This window comes from Mytilus edulis, chromosome 9, assembly GCF_963676685.1.
Source record: "Mytilus edulis chromosome 9, xbMytEdul2.2, whole genome shotgun sequence".
In the NCBI taxonomy this organism is placed as follows: Eukaryota; Metazoa; Mollusca; class Bivalvia; order Mytilida; family Mytilidae; genus Mytilus; species Mytilus edulis.
The window spans coordinates 75,901,526-75,923,239 of NC_092352.1; the positions used below are offsets into that span (position 1 = coordinate 75,901,526).

Below are 21,714 nucleotides of genomic sequence, written 5' to 3' on the forward strand. Positions count from 1 at the left end.
CTAAAGAATAAGCAACACGAACCCCACCAAAAACTAGGGGTGATCTCAGGTGCCTGGAAGGGTAAATGACGCATTTGGGCGAAACATAGAGTTTATATATCTACAATATTCCAGTATACTATAATATTTATTCAAAATGATTTGAATGTAAACAACAACGACTAAATATATAAAGTAATCATGAAATAGAAAGTAGACTATTTCATTTCGGTCAGTTCTTGAATTAGATAGCAAACGCATTGCATTTCCAAGACTCGATGTACAAATAAACTCGCATGACTATAACACCACATTTTGAAATGATAATAGAACATGCTATAAAAAAACGTGTTTGCCAATACAAAATGATGGCTTCCAGTGAAACAGAGACTTCATGTATCTCAGGGACTTTCTATACTTATATAGATAGTATAGAAAGTCCCTGTGTATCTGCAAGAAAATTTTCTAATACAATTTAAATTTTTATTCAAAATGGTACAAATGGAAACTTACAACTAATTATGTTTAAAATCTATACAAATAAAATGATTTGTTTCATTTTAAGTAATTTCTAAAACTCAATACTAGTAGATGAATTGCACTTTCAAAGAATCGAGATTCTAGCTCAATAGAGGACATATTTATCCCATTCTTTCTTAAACGTAACCTCAAAAGTGCGAAAAGCCTTATAAATTTGCAAAATTAATATGGAATAACATCATGTATGTATTTCCCGGTGATTAAAAATGTGTATCATAATCCTTCTCATATATATAATCTGTTCCTATCGCATCACTAGACGTTCCATTACAAACAGTTTGTATACATGGTATAGGTTTTTCCTTTTTGACACTGTTTTCCTTCAACTCATAATCCCTTTTATCGTATCCACCACGATCTTTGGTGTCGGGATTGTCTGGACTAAATTTAACAAACTGCAAAGTAAGTATTACTTGATTTTTCGGTGAATAAGAAACTACGAAATAAAAACCATTGATATGTGCAATGAAAAATAATTCAAACAGATAAAAAGTCGTCTTTTTTGTTTTGCAGCCTTTAACGCAATATATACTATATTCCTTGTATACAAATATGTCTTATGCACAGAACCTTTATTGTATTCATCCTTGTAAATTTTGGGCTTCAAACTTTTATTGTCAATGCCTCCTAAAGTATTTGCATTTCATGACGATAGTGCTAAAATGTTTGTTGTATACTTAAAAGCGGAAGTTGGATATGAATATAATATGTACTTTGTAAGTTGCGAGTATGATAACTACTTGAGAAGTATGCCATATATCGCGATGACGTGTGCACACTAATCGTTCCAGAACAGTTTTCAATTACTCCTACGGATGGGAGCTGGAACTGGTTAGGAATTTGACAATCAAATATTTGATATTAAATGTAACAATCGAAAGATCGAATCGGGAGTAAAGTAGCATGAAATGAAAACATGATTTGAATGGGCGCTCAACACGGGATAAGTATTCAAATTTTAACGGTACGGAACTGAAAAAAAATCCGGATTTTGAAAAAAAAGCCGACCACCTCCTAAAATCAAAAGGTGGTCGGCTTTCAAAAGAATGTGGTCGGCACACCCGGCTTAAATGCCGAATGGAAAACACTGAATTTTTATTGAAGAAGTCAGCATACGTCTGAGACGTTTAAGACAAAAACAAATAGCCTGTGTGATACAACGTTCACGATCGATTGAGGAACATGAATATCACCAAAAAAAGAATCCCACTGAATACTTGTTGTAATCCTCAAATCGTAGCCAACCGACAGTTAACATATCATTTAGTTATGCAGCCTAATACTTACATCCTCATGACGGACACCAAAATGTAACTTTTTCCTTATTTTCTTTGGAAGAAATGGAAGTAATTCGTCAAATATCGGACAAATTAATCCCGGATTTATTTCACTAGGTTTGGTAGGACCTGAAATAGTAAACGTTTAAAGTTAATGCTAATTGAATACAAGGAATATAAAACAGATCGATTAACCGTCTTGCGTACTTAATTAAAAGTCTGGAATATTTAATGATTTTGTACAACGAATGAGTCGAGATCACTGCCGAGAGAATCAACCTCCTCGAAGCGCTTTTGTTATGGCATGAACTCATTTATACACGGAGAAGCCCTTTGGACGCATGACTTATATAACGTGTTGTTTTCATTTCTATACGTATTTCTGGTTTAAAAATTGTTAAAACTAACTAAAGGTAGTTATAGCTGATAGTAAACATAACCTTCGAATTTTGGTTTTCAATGCCTTTCAACTTCATTATTGATTTGACATATCAACGGTTTTGCTTCGAGCACATATAGTGAGTTTTATTTAGTCGAAAAGCTGTGCACTACCTTACACGTATGGCACCTTTGATGAATTTATAAATTACCTGTCAGGAAACTAACAATCAACCCAACAACAATGTGTACCAACATGCCAAGCCCTACATACCAGATATAAGACATCTTGTACAATGAAAAGTCATTTCTGAAAAGGAAAGATAGAGGGAAAAGTAAATAAGACATGTTCAAATCTCGTGTGATTTGCTTTCAATGACCACCAATCATGCAAGAGAGATCTGAGAGGATCAATAAAGAGCGAAACCGGTTGCGTCAACAGATAAAGCGTCTCTTGTTATACGCACAGTGCATGCCGTACAAACCATAATTTGTCACGATAGGGAATAGAACACAATTTGTAAAACTTAAATCTACTTTTCTAGAATAACAAATCTTCGAAAACACATTTTACCACTAAATAAATTCTATAAAAACCTGTCGGTCCTTAGCTTGCTCATAACCCTTATGAAGCAGTTTCCTTGCATTATAAGCTTGCTTTGATAACATAATGTTTGATAATAAAATATGTAAAATGGAAACAAGAAGAAATACTTCAGATATTTTAACTCCTGATGTGATGATATCGGTATTACAATTTGCTAGTTTACCCTACGTTGAGTGTATTAAATGAAAACTGAGCCCCCAAAAAATTGTAATATCTACCGAATTTGCACCACCACTGAGATGACCGGTTCGTCAGGTTTGGTAAGTCGTCTTTAAAATTTGACACAAGAGGCAACGTTGCAAACGTTATTAAAATTTAAAAAAAATATTTACTTTACTTCTTGTGAAACAGCTTCAGTGGAAAGAAGTGAAATTGGTGACATTGTCGTTGTTGTAGTGTTAAGCATTCGACATCCTTCTGTTATTAGTGCTGATGGCGATGTGACAACAACTTTGTTCAAATAAGTTCCCAGACCTATCCAAAGTGTTATCACTAGGGATGTCAAATGACCAATTAATGCTCCCTGTCAAAAAATGTTGTTCATAGATGAAATTCATATTTGTTGCATGATTTATTTTAAAAAATAAATTAACAAAAAAACATTTCTATCTGTTTTTAGTATATCACTAGTCTGTCGTTTTAAAATGGTACTCCTCACTAATTTCCTTTGAGGATCTGCAAATGACATACTATATGGCCTGCTCAAAGACCATAACAACTTCCTCAAAATGTCAAACCACCAGAACGATGTTTCAGTGTTATAATTATTTTAAGCACTTTGCTATAGTGAAACAAGATTTCAGCTCAAAATGATTTACCACACCGTTTACAAAAATCAATATGTGAGAATGTTCATACCCATTTATTTGCCCAGGGAAATAGTACTCCAAGTGTAAATACTCCAAGTAGTGGTCCTCCAAGCATACCAAACAGAATATAGGATACCTGCAATAATAAAGGTCTTACAAAAAAAAACATTTTTTTTTTGGTCAAGGTAGTTTTTGATGAAGTTGAAGTCCAATCAACTTGAAACTTAGTATACATGTTCCCTATGATATGATCTTTCTAATTTTTTTTCTATTTAACTAAATAGTTTATTTCAAACCAAAAGCAATACAGCTTATAGGTATATCATAAATATGTACATGTATATCATAACAGAACATTTTAAATACAATAGGAGGCAAGACTACATAGTATAAATCATTCAGAAGATTGTCATGAAAATTTTATATCTGTGGCGTATTTCAGATATTTTCCTAAATTAGATAATTCCGAAACATTTAAATGCCAAATTATAGTGTTTACCGCAAATTTCACAGTCCATTGCACATAGAAAATGATAGTGCGAATGGGGCAATCGTTTACTGGAGACACATTCTTGTATTGTTTTGTTTGGCTGCGATCGCAAAATCACATGCATATATAACATGAAAATCTACTAAATACCGATTGCGAAACCAACATATTTTTTCAACAGTACACTAATGCGTATTGTTATTGTTTCTTGTATATTTCATTTATGGAGTAACTGTAATCAGGAAACACTGTGACAGTTGTGAGCAAATGTAATTGGTTTCTATCTGTTTTATTGTGTCAATGATATCAATCAAGATTATTGTACCAATTAATTATTGCTTCTGAGCTAAAATGGTTTGCACACATCTATATATCCTTAATATATCTTTACAAATATGCTAGTTCAAATATTCAAATACCATGTATTGACATTTATTCTATTGTAATGTTACCTGTAATATAGATCCACCCAGCTGAGAAACGATGTAAGCAATCAAAAGACAAACTCCTCCACAGACAATAACTAAAAAGAAAATTATTAAATTTCTAATTTGTTTGATATCTGCGATACTTATACTTACACCATTTAGATAAATGGGCAAATCTTAACTTAATAGATTTGAAGAAGTATTTGTAAAAATTCTATACCAATACTCATCACTTGCCTTATTCGTGCGATGTCAATGCATGATCTGCTTTTGTTATGAATATTTTATGTAATAGGTTTTTTGCTTTCTTTTAGATTTGAACGATCTACCAGAAACATGCGTCGTGTACACAGATGACATACAATGACACGTTGATCTAATATAAATATTTGCATCATTTCTGTGGAGCACAACATTTAAAACATAGAGATGAGTTTCCTTTAAAGGTTGTTTCATTAAAGCCGCATATCAGAAATTTCATTTCATAACAACAAACGAACAAATTTTCTAAGGAACAGAAATTAATTCAGTTTGTTCAACGTGTCTTTAAAAGAGACAGATAACACAAAAGGAAGATTTAAAGCTCATAAGTCTAGAAAAACTATGCACGCCATGTCAAAACCAGAAGACATATGCTCTACAACTTTGTACTTGTTTGGCTTTATGAATATTTTGATATGAGCGTCACTGATGAGTTTTATGTAGACGAAACGCGCGTCTGGCGTACTAATTTATAATCCTGGTACCTTTGATAACTATCATATATAACTGAGCAACACAAACCTCAACAAAACTAAGTGCTCTTTATCATAACGGTGATTCAACTGATCGTTTCAACAAAACCTTCGAAGGAACGACCTCAACCTTACTACTTAGAATCCGTGTTTATTTATTTTTCTATGTTAGCAACATATCTGTGTCAATGAAATCATTCCAGGTTAACGCAATCTCTAGAATATTTTACCAACCATGGAGATATACTTCATATACAGTTTCTGTGGTAATAATACTACACAGAAATGCATGGAAGGTTCACATTTGGAGAGCTAAAATCATACGTTCTGTCATAAAGTTTTGTATTCATTTAACACACATGATCAACTTGTACATGTAAGTCAAGTAATGAAAGACGTTACTGTATTTGAACGATTTGTATTTCAAGATCACTTTGATAGATCCGTTCCGTATTAAATTTCATTCAGTGAGAAGACACCATTTATAGCGGACCTAGAAGTTATTATACAGGCTTCTTTTGATTCTGCACAGATACTTCTTTAGTGTTCTTTTGAAATGATGATTGCTTTTCAAAACACTATATATCTCGATACTTTAATTATGAAGAAACTTAATAAAAGCCATATAGTTGATTTGTTTTGTCGAGACTCGTATTCAGTTGACATTTTCGGCTACCTCAGCTAGCTTTCTTTAATAGTACGCACATGTTTACCCTGCTTTCTCGATCCTGTGCCATCGTATTTACTTGATTCTTGATGTAAACATGATAAGCATGATATTCTAACATTATTTAAACGAACAAACATGTGTAGGGTTATCAATAGTTTATTCCTAATTAAAAGTTGAACTTGGATGAAGTGGAAAATTTTAGGTCCCTTTTGATTATGAAACTGTTCGTTGTTATGGTCTTATATATTCTTAGTTTTAAAAATATTGGATTTGCGCGTTCATGGTAAAATTTAGTCTGGAAACGCTTAGCACGAACTAAAGCATTTTTTTGTGTTTTTTTTCTATTTTGAGGAACCAATGCAAGTCTAAACGCCAGTCTTTGCTCCTTCAATTGGAAATATGAATAACAAAATGAGATCTCAAAAACATTTTTTACCCCAACGCATTATTGTGCCTGTCCCAAGTCAAGATCATGTTTAAGCCTTGCATGATTTTTTAACTATAGTTCATTTATATTTTCGTCATATAGTATAACGTCCATTACCACTGAAAAAGTACACATTTTTATGTAGGAGTCAGCTGAAGCACGCCTCCAGATGCGGGATGTTTTTTGCTGAATTGAAAACCCATTGGGAGCTTTCGACTGTTTTCTGCACTTTGGTCGATTGTTGTCTCTTTGGTATATTCCTAATTTTCATTCTCACTTTTGATAATGTATGTTTCATAGAAAACACATTGCATAAGCTAAACTTACTAGCCATTTTTGAAAGCACAGTCTTTGCTGCTGACGTCATTTTAGGAAAGCATGGCTTCACAAAATCTTCCAGCAAAATTGCAGCAATAGCATTATATCCAGATGATATAGTACTGCAAGTATTTTAGATTCAAAAGGTATGTTAAAACTGATAAAATACATTCTTGGAAAATACATAAAATTAATTCTATCAATCAAAGTAAACCTAGTTATGAATTCGCACACCTCTTTGAATGCGAGTTGTGTTTTAATTATGCGGCAAATCGTAGAAGAAGATTGATATTCTCCCCGCCCATCAAAGAATCCTTGCATTAAATTATATGAGCCCATATGTGATATGTTGTTTAAAGGCTATATGTCAGCAAGTATCTAGCATACATATCTCTCATTGGTCCACTTTGCTTACTCTACATAATTGATTTATTGTTACTTTTTCTCTTCTGAATATGCACGAATCATTTGGAAGTAGACGTTTAACAAACTACAAGCAGTCGATTAATATTTTCCCGTTTTCTGTACTTTCATTTCTTGAACAGCAGCCATCTTAATCTGGATCAGGATTTTGGTCCATGTATTCCTTTTACTAACAAGTTTCTTTGCATAAGGTCATTTCTTCCACAAGATTTGTAGTGCATCGAATGCCATTATGTAACAACAGCATTGCTTTAATGTTTTAACATTCGACGTACCTCAAACTTCCACTGAATACACATGATATAACAAGTCCTGGTAAACCAGCTATATGTCCTACAAGGTCCATTGTGAAAAGTGGGATCAGCTGTCAAATTAAATCATTCCTCAATTATTTAGTTTTATGTAAATAAAATGCATACAAGTAAAATATATAGTTGTTAATGTCTGTGTCATTTTGGTCTTTTGTGGATAGTTGTCTCATTGGCAATCATACCACATCTTCCTTTTTATACTAACATTATAGTTTGTTAAAAAATCTGACGCGATGGAAACAACAGAATTCGTTTGGTTTTTTTTTTGTCGTTGGGATAGTGTCTTATTTACTTTTATTCGTCCACACCGAGAACAACATCAAAGGAGTGAAGTATTGACCACGAATGTCTTTTGTTTTGTTCGTCTTGTTAAGTGATAAATTATAAATTATGCATGTCAGATGTTGAAAAATAACCACATTCATTTTGAATCGTATTAATTAAGAAGATAAATTCACTGATTTTAACACAGAAAGTTCGTTTACAAATCACCCTTTTTTGCAGGGAATGTCTGTTAGGCGCAAATTACTATTTTGTAAAGTGTTAAATATTCTATTAGTTGCTCAAAATACTGTTGACCTAAAAGAAAAATTGCAGTTTTTTTCTCTCGATTTTCAAGGTAAACAATGACCTAAAACCAAGTATATTTCTCGTTATGAAGGCCTCTCAATTATCCTTAAAAAACTGAATTATTTGATTGTCATGATTTATATGATTGTCACTGAAAGTTGAAATATTGACATTGTTCAAAATAATATGAAGTTTAGATAAATAGCTTAAAAAACTTGTAGAAGCTCACGCTATTACTTCAGAACATATGTAGCCCATCATGTGGGAACTAAACCATTATGTCAGTAAACCGAAATGCAAGTACAAGTCTCTTGGACAAGTATAATCTTTCATCTCGCATGTAATAAAACATGTAAAATGTAATAACTTTGAAAATCTTTTAACAATTAATAACCCCACGATTAAACGATGTCACAAAGTGTTCACAAAAAATACAAGACATAATAATTCTACAAAATAAATATTTTCACGGTTCAAAAGGTTCTATCAAATGATTAATGAAAAAGACAAGTGATATTTGTTTCATTTTTCATTTATATCGTCAGATATTAAAATGACTTTTCTTATCAGTTGTATGGGAATGATTTTCAGTTATAAAAAAATTTATAATAAAAAATGTTTCAAAACCTTCGTTTTTATTAATAATTTCTCAGTAAACAGAAACCGAAAACCCACATGATGGGCTACATATGTTCTGAATAATTTCAAAAATGATTTGTTTAAGCAACACGACGGGTGCCACATGTGGAGCAGGATCTGCTTACCCTTCCGGAGCACCTGAGATCACCTCTAGTTTTTGGTGGGGTTCGTGTTGTTTATTCTTTAGTTTTCTATGTTGTGTCATGTGTACTATTGTTTTTGCTGGTTGTCTTTTTCATTTTTAGCCATGGCGTTGTCAGTTTGTTTTAAATTTATGAGTTTGACTGTCCCTTTGGTATCTTTGTCCCTCTTTTCTCTCTCTAACACATAATTCCTTCCCAAAAAGATCTTTATGAGCTTGGGACATGACTTTATTGCATTTGTGACTATTTGTTGAGTGAGGTTTCCTTTTTTTAAGTGTATACATTTCACTGTCAGTTAACCTTTGATGCGACACAGCAGTCATTTGATTAAAACAACACAAAGGCTGTCACATATACTGCTCTATAATTAAGATTCAGGTTGAATTGATATCAGTAACAAATTTCGCAACCACGAACTGGTCTATCGTTATGACATGAATGTATCAAAAATTATCTTATATTTCAATGAACTTCAATAATTCTTGCATTACTAAACTTAGTTTGGCCAATTTTTTTTTATTCAAGCCTCACTGACGAGTCGTTTGTAGACCAAACGCGTCTTTCGTATACAGTTGTAGCAAGCTGTTCCAAGACAGGAAAATGGCCATCGTTATATTATACTTCGTTTCTGTGTGTTACATTTTAATGTTGTGATTCTGTTGTGTCGTAGTTCTCTTATATTTGATGTGTTTCCCTCAGTTTTAGTTTGTAACCCGGATTTGTTTTTTTTCTCAATTGATTTATGAATTTCGAACTGATGTATACTACTGGAACTTTTACGTAGTCCTTGCATTTGCGATAAGTTTATATAATACCTTTCGTATACTTTTGAAAAGCTGTACCTGATCGGATTTCTGGATTATCCCTAAGGAAACTGGGTCACACGTACTAAAATAAGTATACATGGTTAGCCCAACCAAAGACACCAAAGTCAATACGGAACACATACCAGGTAAATTCAACCATAATGCCCTGAAATATATGTTACTTATATTTTTACAGAAAAAAATAATTTTGAAGCGACGTTTCGTAGCCGCGCTTTTTAACTTTTCTTTGTAGACGAAACACGTTTCTGGCGTATTCGATTTGAATTTTTTTATATTTATGATACATTTATGATAAACGCGACGGGTGCCAGATATGAAACAGAAACTGCTTATCCCCAACAGCACATAATTTAACCCCGAATTTCGGTAATTTTTATTTGTTATTTTCCTTTCCTTGTTTTTATTTTTTCCTTAGTACTTTTTGTATTTCGTAAACCCTTTTCACTTCGATATTAAAAGTCAGTTTTTTTTTGTTCACCAATGATAATCAGTTTATATTTGTATCAATATTTATCAGTATAAAAAGTTGGCATTAGTCACATGCTGTTAACTTAGTTTTATATAATCAACACATGAGGCAAATCACAACAGCACAACACGTTAAAATAATGTATCCATTAGGTTGAAAGGTATGGATTCTGTACAATTATATATTTCAAAACATTCAAATCATCACGTGAAATTTTGTTAGTCGCTGTGAGCAGTGAAGGTAACTGGGGACTAATAATCAAGTGAAATGTGAGCATATTTCGTGTACAAAATGATGGATGCAATAACCACGACATACAGCTTACTTGTTAACGGAGACATGGCTGTACAAAGTTAGGAATTCAACCGTTGTTTCCATTCATTTGATGTTTTTTAACTTTTGATTTTGGTGTTTGATAAGGTACTTTCCGTTTTGAATTTTGTTTGGAGTTTCGGTATTTAAAAAAAGTATTTTACACTTACTTAATACAGTTTATATGTGAGAATCTCAGTTACAACATAGATGAAAAAATTAAGTCATTTAAACCGTTTGTGATTTCTTTATCTCCATACCTTACTTAAAATAAGATTTCTATGCCGTACTACTGATTGTAAAAGATAAATGCATTAGTTTTATGAATTATAAAAAAAAAAAATAGACAGTCAATGAAAATAACATACAGTTTTGCTTTTCTTAGAGAAGGCAGAGACAGAACACGCTGAACTTGTGCTTGGTTAATTCCATATACTGCAGTCCAAAACAAACCACCACCAACCACAACGTTCCAGAAAGTATGGCGAATTCTAGGATCGACGTTCATGCTGAAACAATTTGTAAATAATATAACAAGATCCATGTATATAATCGATTAAACTTTTCACCAATTTATATTAAGATTGTTCGTGCAAATAAGTGTCTATATATTAAAAGAATATTCGACAAAAAAACCAGTCCTCTATAATTACATCCATCTAGTAGTTAGGTTTTCTCTTATGAAAAGTTTCATGTTATGCCGGGCCTATTAAAACCTTTACATATACGGTATGGATTTTGCGTATTGGTTGGAGGTCGTACATTACCCCTTATTTGTTTGCATCCTTGTCTTTTAATGGATAGTTATTTCTTTAATTTATTTGTTATATATACTTGCATTATTTATTTGAGTAATCTTACATAAATATTTTGATTCTTTCATTCTGGTCTGCCACATTCCATACTACATCTATACCGCCTACCTTCATACATCCTGCGATAAGCAACGTGAACATACCAGCAAACATTACCAACATCTGAAAAGAATCCGTCCATACCACGGCTTTCATTCCACCCTAGATTGTACATAATATAAAAGTAGTAACTAAGAACTAATAAACAAGTAAAATGTATTTATTTTCGTGGATTGAGGAAAACTTGCGTTTTCGTGAATATTATAACTCGCGGATTTGTCATTCTTTGCATACAAAGCATATAAAAAGTTCATAATGCGTCGAACATTTGAATTCGTGGTTCATCACCTGTTAAATAACAGCGAATAATAATGAATCCACAGGAAGCATATTTTGTGTTCAAATTATCGATGCGCTAACCACGACATGCGTCTTATTTATTTAATGTAGATCGGTTATAAATGAAAATAGTTTCACATACGGCTGGTAGTAAGGTGTAGTAATCGATCCAGTAATAACCTGATGGATTACAAAACCAACATGCAAGCTCGCTATATTTCATACATAATGAAGTAATTAGGTTGCTTCCAATTTAAAAAAAAACCGGACATTGATTAGTTTTAGGAAAACGAGTGTTCACTTCTCTGAAGTAATCACCATACACAACTATAAACAGTATACGGAAAGTTTCAAACTGTTTTAAGATAAATTATTTGTGTATCTGATTATGAAACAGGTGAAATTGGTAAAACATTTAAAAATAATTATGACGTTTCTTACCAATGTTGTATAGAATGTACACACTACTCCAACTGCTACAACAGAGCCCCACAAACTAATGCCGGTAACTAAACGAAAAATACATAATTACCATAATTAAAAATTACCCTTCCGAAACACCTGAGACCACCCCCAGTTTTTGGTGGGGTTAGTGTTGCTCAGTCTTTGATTTTCTATAATGTGCTGTTGTTTATATCAAGAAGATGTTTGTCTGTTTGTCTTTTTAATTTTTAGCCATGGCGTTGTCAGTTTATTTTCGATTTATGAGTTTGACTGTTCCAATGGTATCTTTCGCTCCTCTTTTAAACGTGTTGAGTTATGTTTTCTGACTGTATTATTTTGTATTAGAATGCCGGAAGTCACCCCTTCCCCCATTTAAGGTGGGATTGCGAGTATCTTAAATAAGTAATGTGTGCTTTTTAATGAGTTATTAGTCTATGCTAACTATCAATCTGATGAGTTATTACCGTCACTACTTAAGTTTTACTTCTTCATATTTGTTCAAACATTTTTTCATATTATTGAAAAAAAATGCCTTTGAACTCATTTTAACAAGGTCTTTTTCAACTAATTCTATCAGTTATTGCAATAACCTAATGATAACTGTATTCGTTGTTTTGCAACGTAAGTATTTTTAATGATACATATATATTTTTCTAGCAAGGAACATTCGTGATGACCAATTATCAAAAGACATATTTGTAAGACACTACAAAAGAGGGACGAAAGATAACAGAGGAATAGTCAAACTCATAAATCGAAAATAAACTGACAACGCCATGGCTAAAAATGAACAGACAAACAAAAGTAAACATGACACAACATAGCAAACTAAAGAATAAGCAACACGAACCCCACCAAAAACTAGGGGTTATCTCAGGTGCTCCCGAAGAAAATTATCTTTTCTGTTTAAAGTCATAAATGCAATTTGAAGGATCTGTTCTAAAGTTGGCCAAAAGTGTGTCAAAAGACAAAGGGTTTATTAATAAATATTTTACTCGCATAAGTGTAAGAATACTAAATCATCAGCTGACCACAAAAAAAAAATATTTGGAAATTAAAGTCATATGAAACGAGTTTCTTGCAATTACAATGTTAGGAAATTATGTAACAAGGCATAAATCTATATTAAACCAAGTCATCTATACACGTCTTTTTATATTTACTACGAATCTACTACAATTATCGACACATAATATGTCATTCATTGATTGTTGATCTCAACTAATAAGATTTCGAGTTTGTTACCAAAGTTTAGTGGATCATTTCATTGATTTTAATAAATATAGACCTTTCGTCAATATCCCAGAATTTCTTAGTTTGACGTATAACATTTTTGACAACGAAGTTGCCACAATTTCCTTCTTCAAAACAATATTATTAAATGATGAAATTCGAAAATAACCATGTAATTTGTAAACATATATCGTATAAGTAATCCGGTCATGATTTGTATTGCATATGCAATAATCTTGATCTAAAGGTGACATATTAAACGTATATTATACATGCATTCATTCGAGGTCAATCTTACACATGAAGTACAATTTCTTAGAATATGTAAACAAAATTCTGCACATTCTTGTCCCTAGATTGAAATATAAGAAATTATTGGTTATTTGAGTCAGGAGTGACCTTTTCAGTTTGATAATTGTCACTCAGTGCATTACAGTGAAGGTATCTAGTTTCTTTGCAATGAAACTTTGAATGTCTTTGTGTTCTTTGTTTTTATTTTCGTTAATTTTCTTTATCACTTTATTGATTACTGTAAGTGCATCTTCACCTTTATTTATAATGAGACTCATAGAGTACGATAGAAATTTAAAATTCACCAGGAGTCAGAATTAAAGATTGACCAAAGAATATGAAACATATGTAAAACTTACTTGCACTCAGAGCAGGAGATGGAGAATATAGTACGATAGACATGTCTTGCCAGAATCCAGAGCTAAATGTGGACATACGAGAACGAGACACATGTAAAACTTACCAGCACTCATAGCAAGAGATGGACCATAGAGAACGATAGACATGTAAAACTTACCAGCACTCATAGCAAGATATGGACCATAGAGAACGATAGACATATAAAACTTACCAGCACTCATAGCAAGAGATGGACCATAGAGAACGATAGACATGCAAAATTTACCAGCACTCATAGCAAGAGATGGACCATAGAGAACGATAGACATGCAAAACTTACCAGCACTCATAACAAGAGATGAACATAGAGAACGATAGACATGCAAAACTTACCAGCACTCATAGCAAGAGATGGACCATAGAGAACGATAGACATGTAAAACTTACCAGCACTCAGAGCAAGAGATGGACCATAGAGAACGATAGACATGTAAAACTTACCAGCACTCAGAGCAAGAGATGGACCATAGAGAACGATAGACATGTAAAACTTACCAGCACTCAAAGCAAGAGATCGACCATAGAGAACGATAGACATGTAAAACTTACCAGCACTCAGAGCAAGAGATCGACCATAGAGAACGATAGACATGTAAAACTTACCAGCACTCAGAGCAAGAGATGGACCATAGAGAACGATAGACATGTAAAACTTACCAGCACCCAGAGCAAGAGATGGACCATAGAGAACGATAGACATGTAAAACTTACCAGCACTCAGAGCAAGAGATGGACCATAGAGAACGATAGACATGTTAAACTTACCAGCACTCAGAGCAAGAGATGGACCATATAGCACGATAGACATGTAAAACAACTGAAATAAAAACGATGATTTTTATCCATTGGTTCCTTGCAGTAATGGTGATGTCGTTAGTAGTGTTTAATCTTTAGGACAGAGCTTAAAGGGGCACTGTCAAATTCATGGTCACCGATTTGACTCAAATTTTCATATTTTATTTATAACAATGTAAAACATTTATCCAACTATCAAAAGTGTCAAAATAAACAGTTTACAGAGCATAGGGTCAATAATATGTAGTTTTGTTTCGTGTGTATTTTAGTCTACACTCCATCTAATTAAATATCGAGTTGACCTCAGATGACCATAAAAGCGATGTAAACATAAATATACTAATGATTAGATATAAATAGATTAAGCCAACACGTGCATTTGAATTTTTATAGGTCTGTTTAATTTTATTTTATAGATTACAATATATATGTTTCTCGTCGTTTTTACATGTAGAAGAAAGATTTTTAGTTGATCGAATCAGTCATCAAATGATTTACCTTTGTTTCACTTTCAATGTTGACATTCCTTTCCTTTAAATAAACAGTACACGTACAAAGCATGCGTTGCCCAACTCTAGTTAAAGGGTTAAATTGAAGTTCACATGAATACGGATTTAATGAAAACGTCACTATTAATATTATTTAACTTAATTTGACAAAATTGAACCATTTTGGCTGCTAAAAGCGAATTATTATTTCACTATTTCACTTTTATTATTGATTGAACAAACACAATCATACGTTAATTTTTTATGCATCTCGTAGCTAGTACCCCTTTAAGAGTAAGTTGTCTAATCACAGATACAAGAATTAAACAACTACGTTTTAAATAAGTACTTCGAAACTGAAATGATTTATAACACATACATGTACTTATTCAAAATTCCTCGTTTGATTTATCAAATGAATTATAAATATAGCAAGGTTCCAGCTTCTTCAGGTTAGTTGACCTTCAATTAATTTGGCTATTCTGTTCCCGTTCTTTGCTGTCATATATCCTTTTAACGTTGCAGATGATTAACACATACCTGACGCAAGCATAACATTAGGTGGACTTAAAAAAGGAAAAAAATCGTTCAACGTTTATATGGGTGACAAATAAAGAAGAAAAATGTGGAAAATTTGTAAAGTTTGTAAATAAACTTCACACAGCACGAAAGCTATTAACCGAACGACAGTATCCGGATCAGTTATCTTAATAAAAGGATTACACAACCATTATCAATTTGTTTTCTACCATACAGGTGTGTTTAACATTGTACTCTTTGGTGAATGGATTCCGTTTATGGATGAGAATTCGCCTATTCAAAATAAATAAGATTCAGTTTAAATATGTTAACTAATAAGATACATATAACCTTATAATCTTGTTATCTAAAGCTCACAACCAAAAGCAACGCCTTAAATGCATTTGGATATGAACAATAAAACCACATTCTAATATACAAGATCTTCCTTGATAAGTTGACAAATTATTTAAATATTCAATTAATTGTAGATTTATTGTTTGTAGTGTTCTTCGGATAGTGTGTGTAACAAGACATGGTTTTTGTACATCATACATTTCGTGTCTTCTGAAATCATTTTTGTGCTTTGCTAATTCAGCCTACTTGAATCATACTATTGTTGTATTTCAGAACTACAATTTTGTTTTACTGTCAAATAGAATAAATATGTACATTTCATATTGGGTTTTCAATGAATAGTTGTACATAAAAGTTTAGCAGATGATCAAAACATGTAAAATTAAGAATCGCGTTTTGATTAATTCCCAAAGTGCGAAAGTGTGATCGGTCTTTTGCGACAAAGGGCACCAAAAAAACTGGCAAAATTAATGAAATTATTTAGAAAACTGTTTTGAACCAATCGATGGTCGCTATGATTGATAAATAAAAAAATCTATAGAATTTGCCGTTTCAGAATCTAATGCATCCTGGGTAATATTTTCAAAAGTGTACACCAAAACGTCGTGCTTGGTTAAAACTGTTATAATCAATGGAAATTCAACCAATGACGTTACGTTATTTTCATTTTAGGGTACGAACAAAGAAATTACCCATGGGTCTTCAGACTCTAAAATGGCCAATTGATAATCCTTACCATCCAAACCAAATAAACAATACAGGAAATGATCCTTACAACTCCTCCAAATCTCAGTTGAATATACTGAAACAAATAATAAGAGTTTTCATATTGCATAGCCAATAGAGTATGGTTTAAGTTTTCATATTGCATAGCCAGTAGAGTATGGTTTAAGTTTTCATATTGCATAGCCAGTAGACTATGGTTTAATTTAAGGAAATGAATAGGACCTAAAACTATTTTAATGCATGACTCGATATTAAGAATAATGTAGGAACTGCAATTTTCATTTACCCTTTAGGCTTTCAAAATAAAAAAGAACTATTTCTCGTTGCATTGAAGACCTGTTGGTGATATTCTGCTGTTGTCTGCTCTGTGGTCGGGTTGTTGTCTTTTTGGCGCATTCCCCATTTCCATTCTCTATTTTATATTTATAGTAAACGTGCATTTTATACAAATAAGGGGCATTTTTGTTCAACCACTTAATGATTTGTCAAATGTACTGATATTAAATAGTTTATGGTAAAACAATTAGGTTCCATCTTTGCAATTGACTTGTGATACATTTTTTTGGCATTATGCAGATGTATAATTGCAGGACGTGACGTGCAGGAAGTTAACAAACATATGAACTCATATTTAGTTACCAAAATAATAAAAGTACAACTCAGGTTTTCAAATATATAACATAAGTTTATTTACAAAATTCGATCTGTAAAGCAGAAAACTTAACAAAGTATACTATGTTCATTACGAACATTTTTACAATTAAGATAGTTCAATATCTAGTGCATTTTATTGCCAAGAATAAAATTGAGCATGCCCATGTCTGCATATTTGGTTTCATATAATGGTATAATGCAATCTGATCGGTTTGATGTTTGTGAAATATGAACGGCTGATAATAAAACATATGAAATAAGTTTCATTCATTAAAGTGTCTTTATTTCTGCGACAATGAGATGGAGTGCTCTCGTCTTGTCTATGAACGAGAATTTCTATTTGGTGAACACGTATAGAAATTTCGATTAAACATTTACTAGTCATTGACCTCAAATTTTGTCAGCATGTAGCGGAAAGGTGTTAATGAATAACTTTCAATTAAGTGTACGAAAATGTAACCACACCATATGCATTACATGACAACAAAATGTCATTTTCTCTGTTAACTCGCTTTATCAAAGGAAAAATAATAGTAAAACATTAAAAGCTAGATATAATCTGTACTAATCTATATGCATTTATTCTAAAAATTGTTACCTCTGGGTATATACGAGAAGAAAGTATGTTTTAATGTAAGATGTTTGCCTGATTAAATGTTTATGTAAGTGTTTTGTAAAATCTGTATAAGTTACTGTATTCGATTATGAAAATCATTTTTAGTTTTAAAAAATAAAACCACCTGCCGTGTTAAACTAATTGAAGAACATTACTATTCAAATTGATAAAATTGATGTTCCAACATTCCAGCAGCGCCTGTTCATAGAATATTTATCTGCCGGTTGATACAAAATAATAGAGTCCTACCGAATTAAAGTTGTTACCGGCTCTGTACATACATAATATAACGGGCGCCACATTTAAATCAGGATATGATTACCCTCCTTGAGGACATAAATTTACCATCAGGTTTTGATGTGATCGTGTTGCTTTCAGTTTTTACCTTGTGTTTTGTATACTTTTTATATTTTACGAAAATCTATACTTAGTCAGGAATATGACAGTTGTTGTCCATTAGTTTGATGTGTTTTATTGTTTGATTTTGCCTTTTGATTAAGGACTTTCCGTTATGAATTTTCCTCGGAGTTCAGTATTTTTGTCATCTTACTTTTTAATAGTTTTTCAGATCTTGTCATGGCCAGTTAGATTTGACTTATGAGTTTGAATATCCCTTTGGTGTCTTTGGGCTCGTTTTTTTCGATAAAAAAAACCCCAACACATTGGATAGCCCCATTTAAATTATGTTACAATGAATATAGAAAATCAAACACATGGGTAACAGCAAGGTTGAAGAAAACTGCAATGCAAGTATGAACTGTTACTGAAGCAAACAAGACAAAATCAAGCTTGCATGAAACATGCTAATGACAGTACCATTGTAGAAACGAGATAGATCATAGGAGGTTAGAAAGAAGAAGATTGAGAAAAAATGCAATCCAAAATGAAATGACATAAACACCGAGCACGTTAGTTATACAAAGATGATAAAAACTTGAATAAAGATATGTGATGAGGCAGATGCAGATATGATAACATTTAGGCTTACATCAAACACGCTGCTGACACCTAGGTTGAAAATAAAGAATATAAAGATATGAGCTAAGACAATATCATATACGAGAAATTGGAGCTTACCTCAAATACGTTTATTGAAACCAAGATTTTAAATACTGGGGGAAATATGAGCTAAGACGGTATCAGATATGACAAATATTGCCTTACCTCAAATACGCTAGAAACACGAAGATTGTAAAATACTGGAATGATGATATGAGCTGAAACAAACAACAGGTACGACATATACAGCTTCCATACACGTTTGGTGGCAACAAGATTGTAAAATACTGGAATGAGGATATTAGCTGAGACAGAAGCATATACCAAAAACATCATGCTTACCTCAAACACACTGGTGACACCAAGGTTGTAGAAAAAACTGGAATAAAGATAAGAGCTGTGACAAAACATCAGGCTTACCTCAAAAACGCTGGTGACACCAAGGTTGTAAAATACTGGAATGAAGATATGAGCTGACGCCGTAGCAGCCATGACAAATCCTATGGAAATAAGCCAGTACATCGTGTTGTACTTATAAACTTCAGCTGGTGTTCCTAGCAGTGTTATCGCTGAGATGAAGCTAGATAGCAGTGACAGGGTGACAGGAAATACTGATAAGTTACGCCCTGCCAACAGGAATTCTTTCTCGTTATTACTATTCCTGTCTTTAATTGCATAGAAAAGTCCTATTGAAGCAGACACCAAAAGAGTAAGTCCGAAAACAACATAATCAGCAACATGAAAGAGCGTTGATTCTCCTCTCTCAAAAGTATATGAATAAGTTCTATTCCACATAGTTATTTTACAGTATTTCTACAGAGCAGCGAACTTATTGATGTATAAAGAAATGGAAATCCTCTGTCTTTATTTACGTCTGTGTTAACTATAATGCCAGTAATGGTAGATTGTTTGTTTCATTTACATTGATAAACGGTATATATATTGTTCAACTTTATGACAACCACTAAAGTAAAAAAAACCAAGGTACTTCTCTTGTAGGTTAATAAGAATTTGATATGTAAACTTGTGAAATCGTTGAAGCATAAGGTATTCAGATGTAACATCCTAATTTTGACAGGTAAATCCAGCTTCATTTAGGATGCTTTTATTTCAGTTTTCCGACAACATTATGGGAGCAGTAAATAATCTATAGAACGTACGTTTTAGATAAAGGAAGTTGAACGAGTTAAAATCATGTTCAAAATTGTTTTTACAAACTGTTTTTCTATTTCGAAAACACAAAATGCAAAATGACACCCTTTCATTTATTATTTCATATGTTATTACTCTCTAAAAAAGGTGCTTGTGTCGATTGATTGTTGGTGTTTAAATGCCACTTTAAAGCTCCACCTTTGGGCTATTTCGTAGCGGTTTATTGGTGGAGGAAGCGGGAGTTTCTAGAGAAAACCACCGACCTTCGATAGGAAAACTGACAAGCATAGTCAATTAAGATCGGAGTCGAGTGCACCTGCACGAGCAGGGTTTGAACTCACAGCCTCAGTGTTGACCGGCTAGTGATTACAGTAGTAGAAAAAGTAAGACCAATTGGCAACTGAAGCCCCCCGGATTGTTATTGATAGTAAGTGTGTTATTGATTGAACGGTTGTTGGTGTTTTAGCACTCTTGGCAAAAGTATGGTGACCAGTTTATATTGGTGGAGATGGACGGAATGCCCAGGTAAAAACACCGACCAACAACATTATTGTAATGTGAAAAAAAATTAACATGTTTCGTGGGTCCGAATAGCATTTCTTTATTATCTTTACATGGGACACTCATAACAACATATTTACAGAAATTGTCTTTCGACTCGAAAAGGATAATAATTATAAAAAAGTAAACGGGGTATGATTCCCATTGAGACAACTCTCCTCAAGAGACCATATGACGCAGAAATTAATAGCTATAGATTACCGTACAGCCTTCAACAATGAGAAAAGCCCATACTACATAGTCAGCTATAAAAAATGAAAAATGTAAAACAAGTCAAACGAGAAACGTATCGGCCTAATTTCGGTACAAAAAAAAAACGAAAAAAAAATATGTAACATATCAACACAGATGACAACCATAGCGTTACAGGCTAATAACTTGATAACCATTAAAAACCACTTGGTCGATGCCACTGCTGGTGGACGTTTCGTCCCCGAGGTATTACCAGCCCAGTCGACATCACTGCGGTGTTGACCTGAATATCAATTATATATTCATTTCTAGAAATTTCCTGTTTTCGAAAAACGAAGGATTTTCTTATTCCAGTCATAGATTACCTTAGCCGTATACGGCACAACCTTTTGAAATTGGGTCCTCAATCCCTTTGAACGTTGTTCTTGTTTGGCTTTATAACTATTTTAAGCGTACGAGCGTCCACGACGAGTCTTATGTTGACTGACGTATCAAATTATAATCATGGTACCTATGATAGCTATTGGGATAGGCATAAATAAATATCTTAGTTTTTACAAAACTCAGATTCTTCCAAAAAGTTTTAGTTTACCGTAAATAATGATTTTCTATACTTATTGTCTTTAACAGCAACGGATGAAATATCATTTTCGTTATTCCTGTTATTCAAAATAAATATATGTGTTAGTGTGTCATTTATACATTGTAATATCTGAATTTACTTCATAAGGTTCGATCATGTAC

The 21,714-nt window shown here is 32.8% G+C and overlaps 1 protein-coding gene across 1 annotated transcript; it reads right to left on the reverse strand.

The window, feature by feature from the left end:
• Positions 1–448: 448 nt before the first annotated feature.
• On the reverse strand, positions 449–20,053 carry LOC139489046 (sodium-coupled monocarboxylate transporter 2-like). Its single transcript, XM_071275146.1, has 15 exons — positions 19,486–20,053; positions 16,807–16,872; positions 14,677–14,728; positions 11,986–12,053; positions 11,213–11,367; positions 10,720–10,860; positions 9,586–9,715; positions 7,356–7,444; positions 6,667–6,779; positions 4,533–4,603; positions 3,640–3,726; positions 3,114–3,304; positions 2,387–2,484; positions 1,807–1,925; positions 449–914 (listed from the first exon to the last, which is right to left on the reverse strand). Exons 1-15 carry the CDS (start codon positions 19,858–19,860, stop codon positions 720–722), a joined length of 1,950 nt encoding a protein of 649 aa, XP_071131247.1. The 5' UTR covers positions 19,861–20,053; the 3' UTR covers positions 449–719.
• Positions 20,054–21,714: the final 1,661 nt, after the last annotated feature.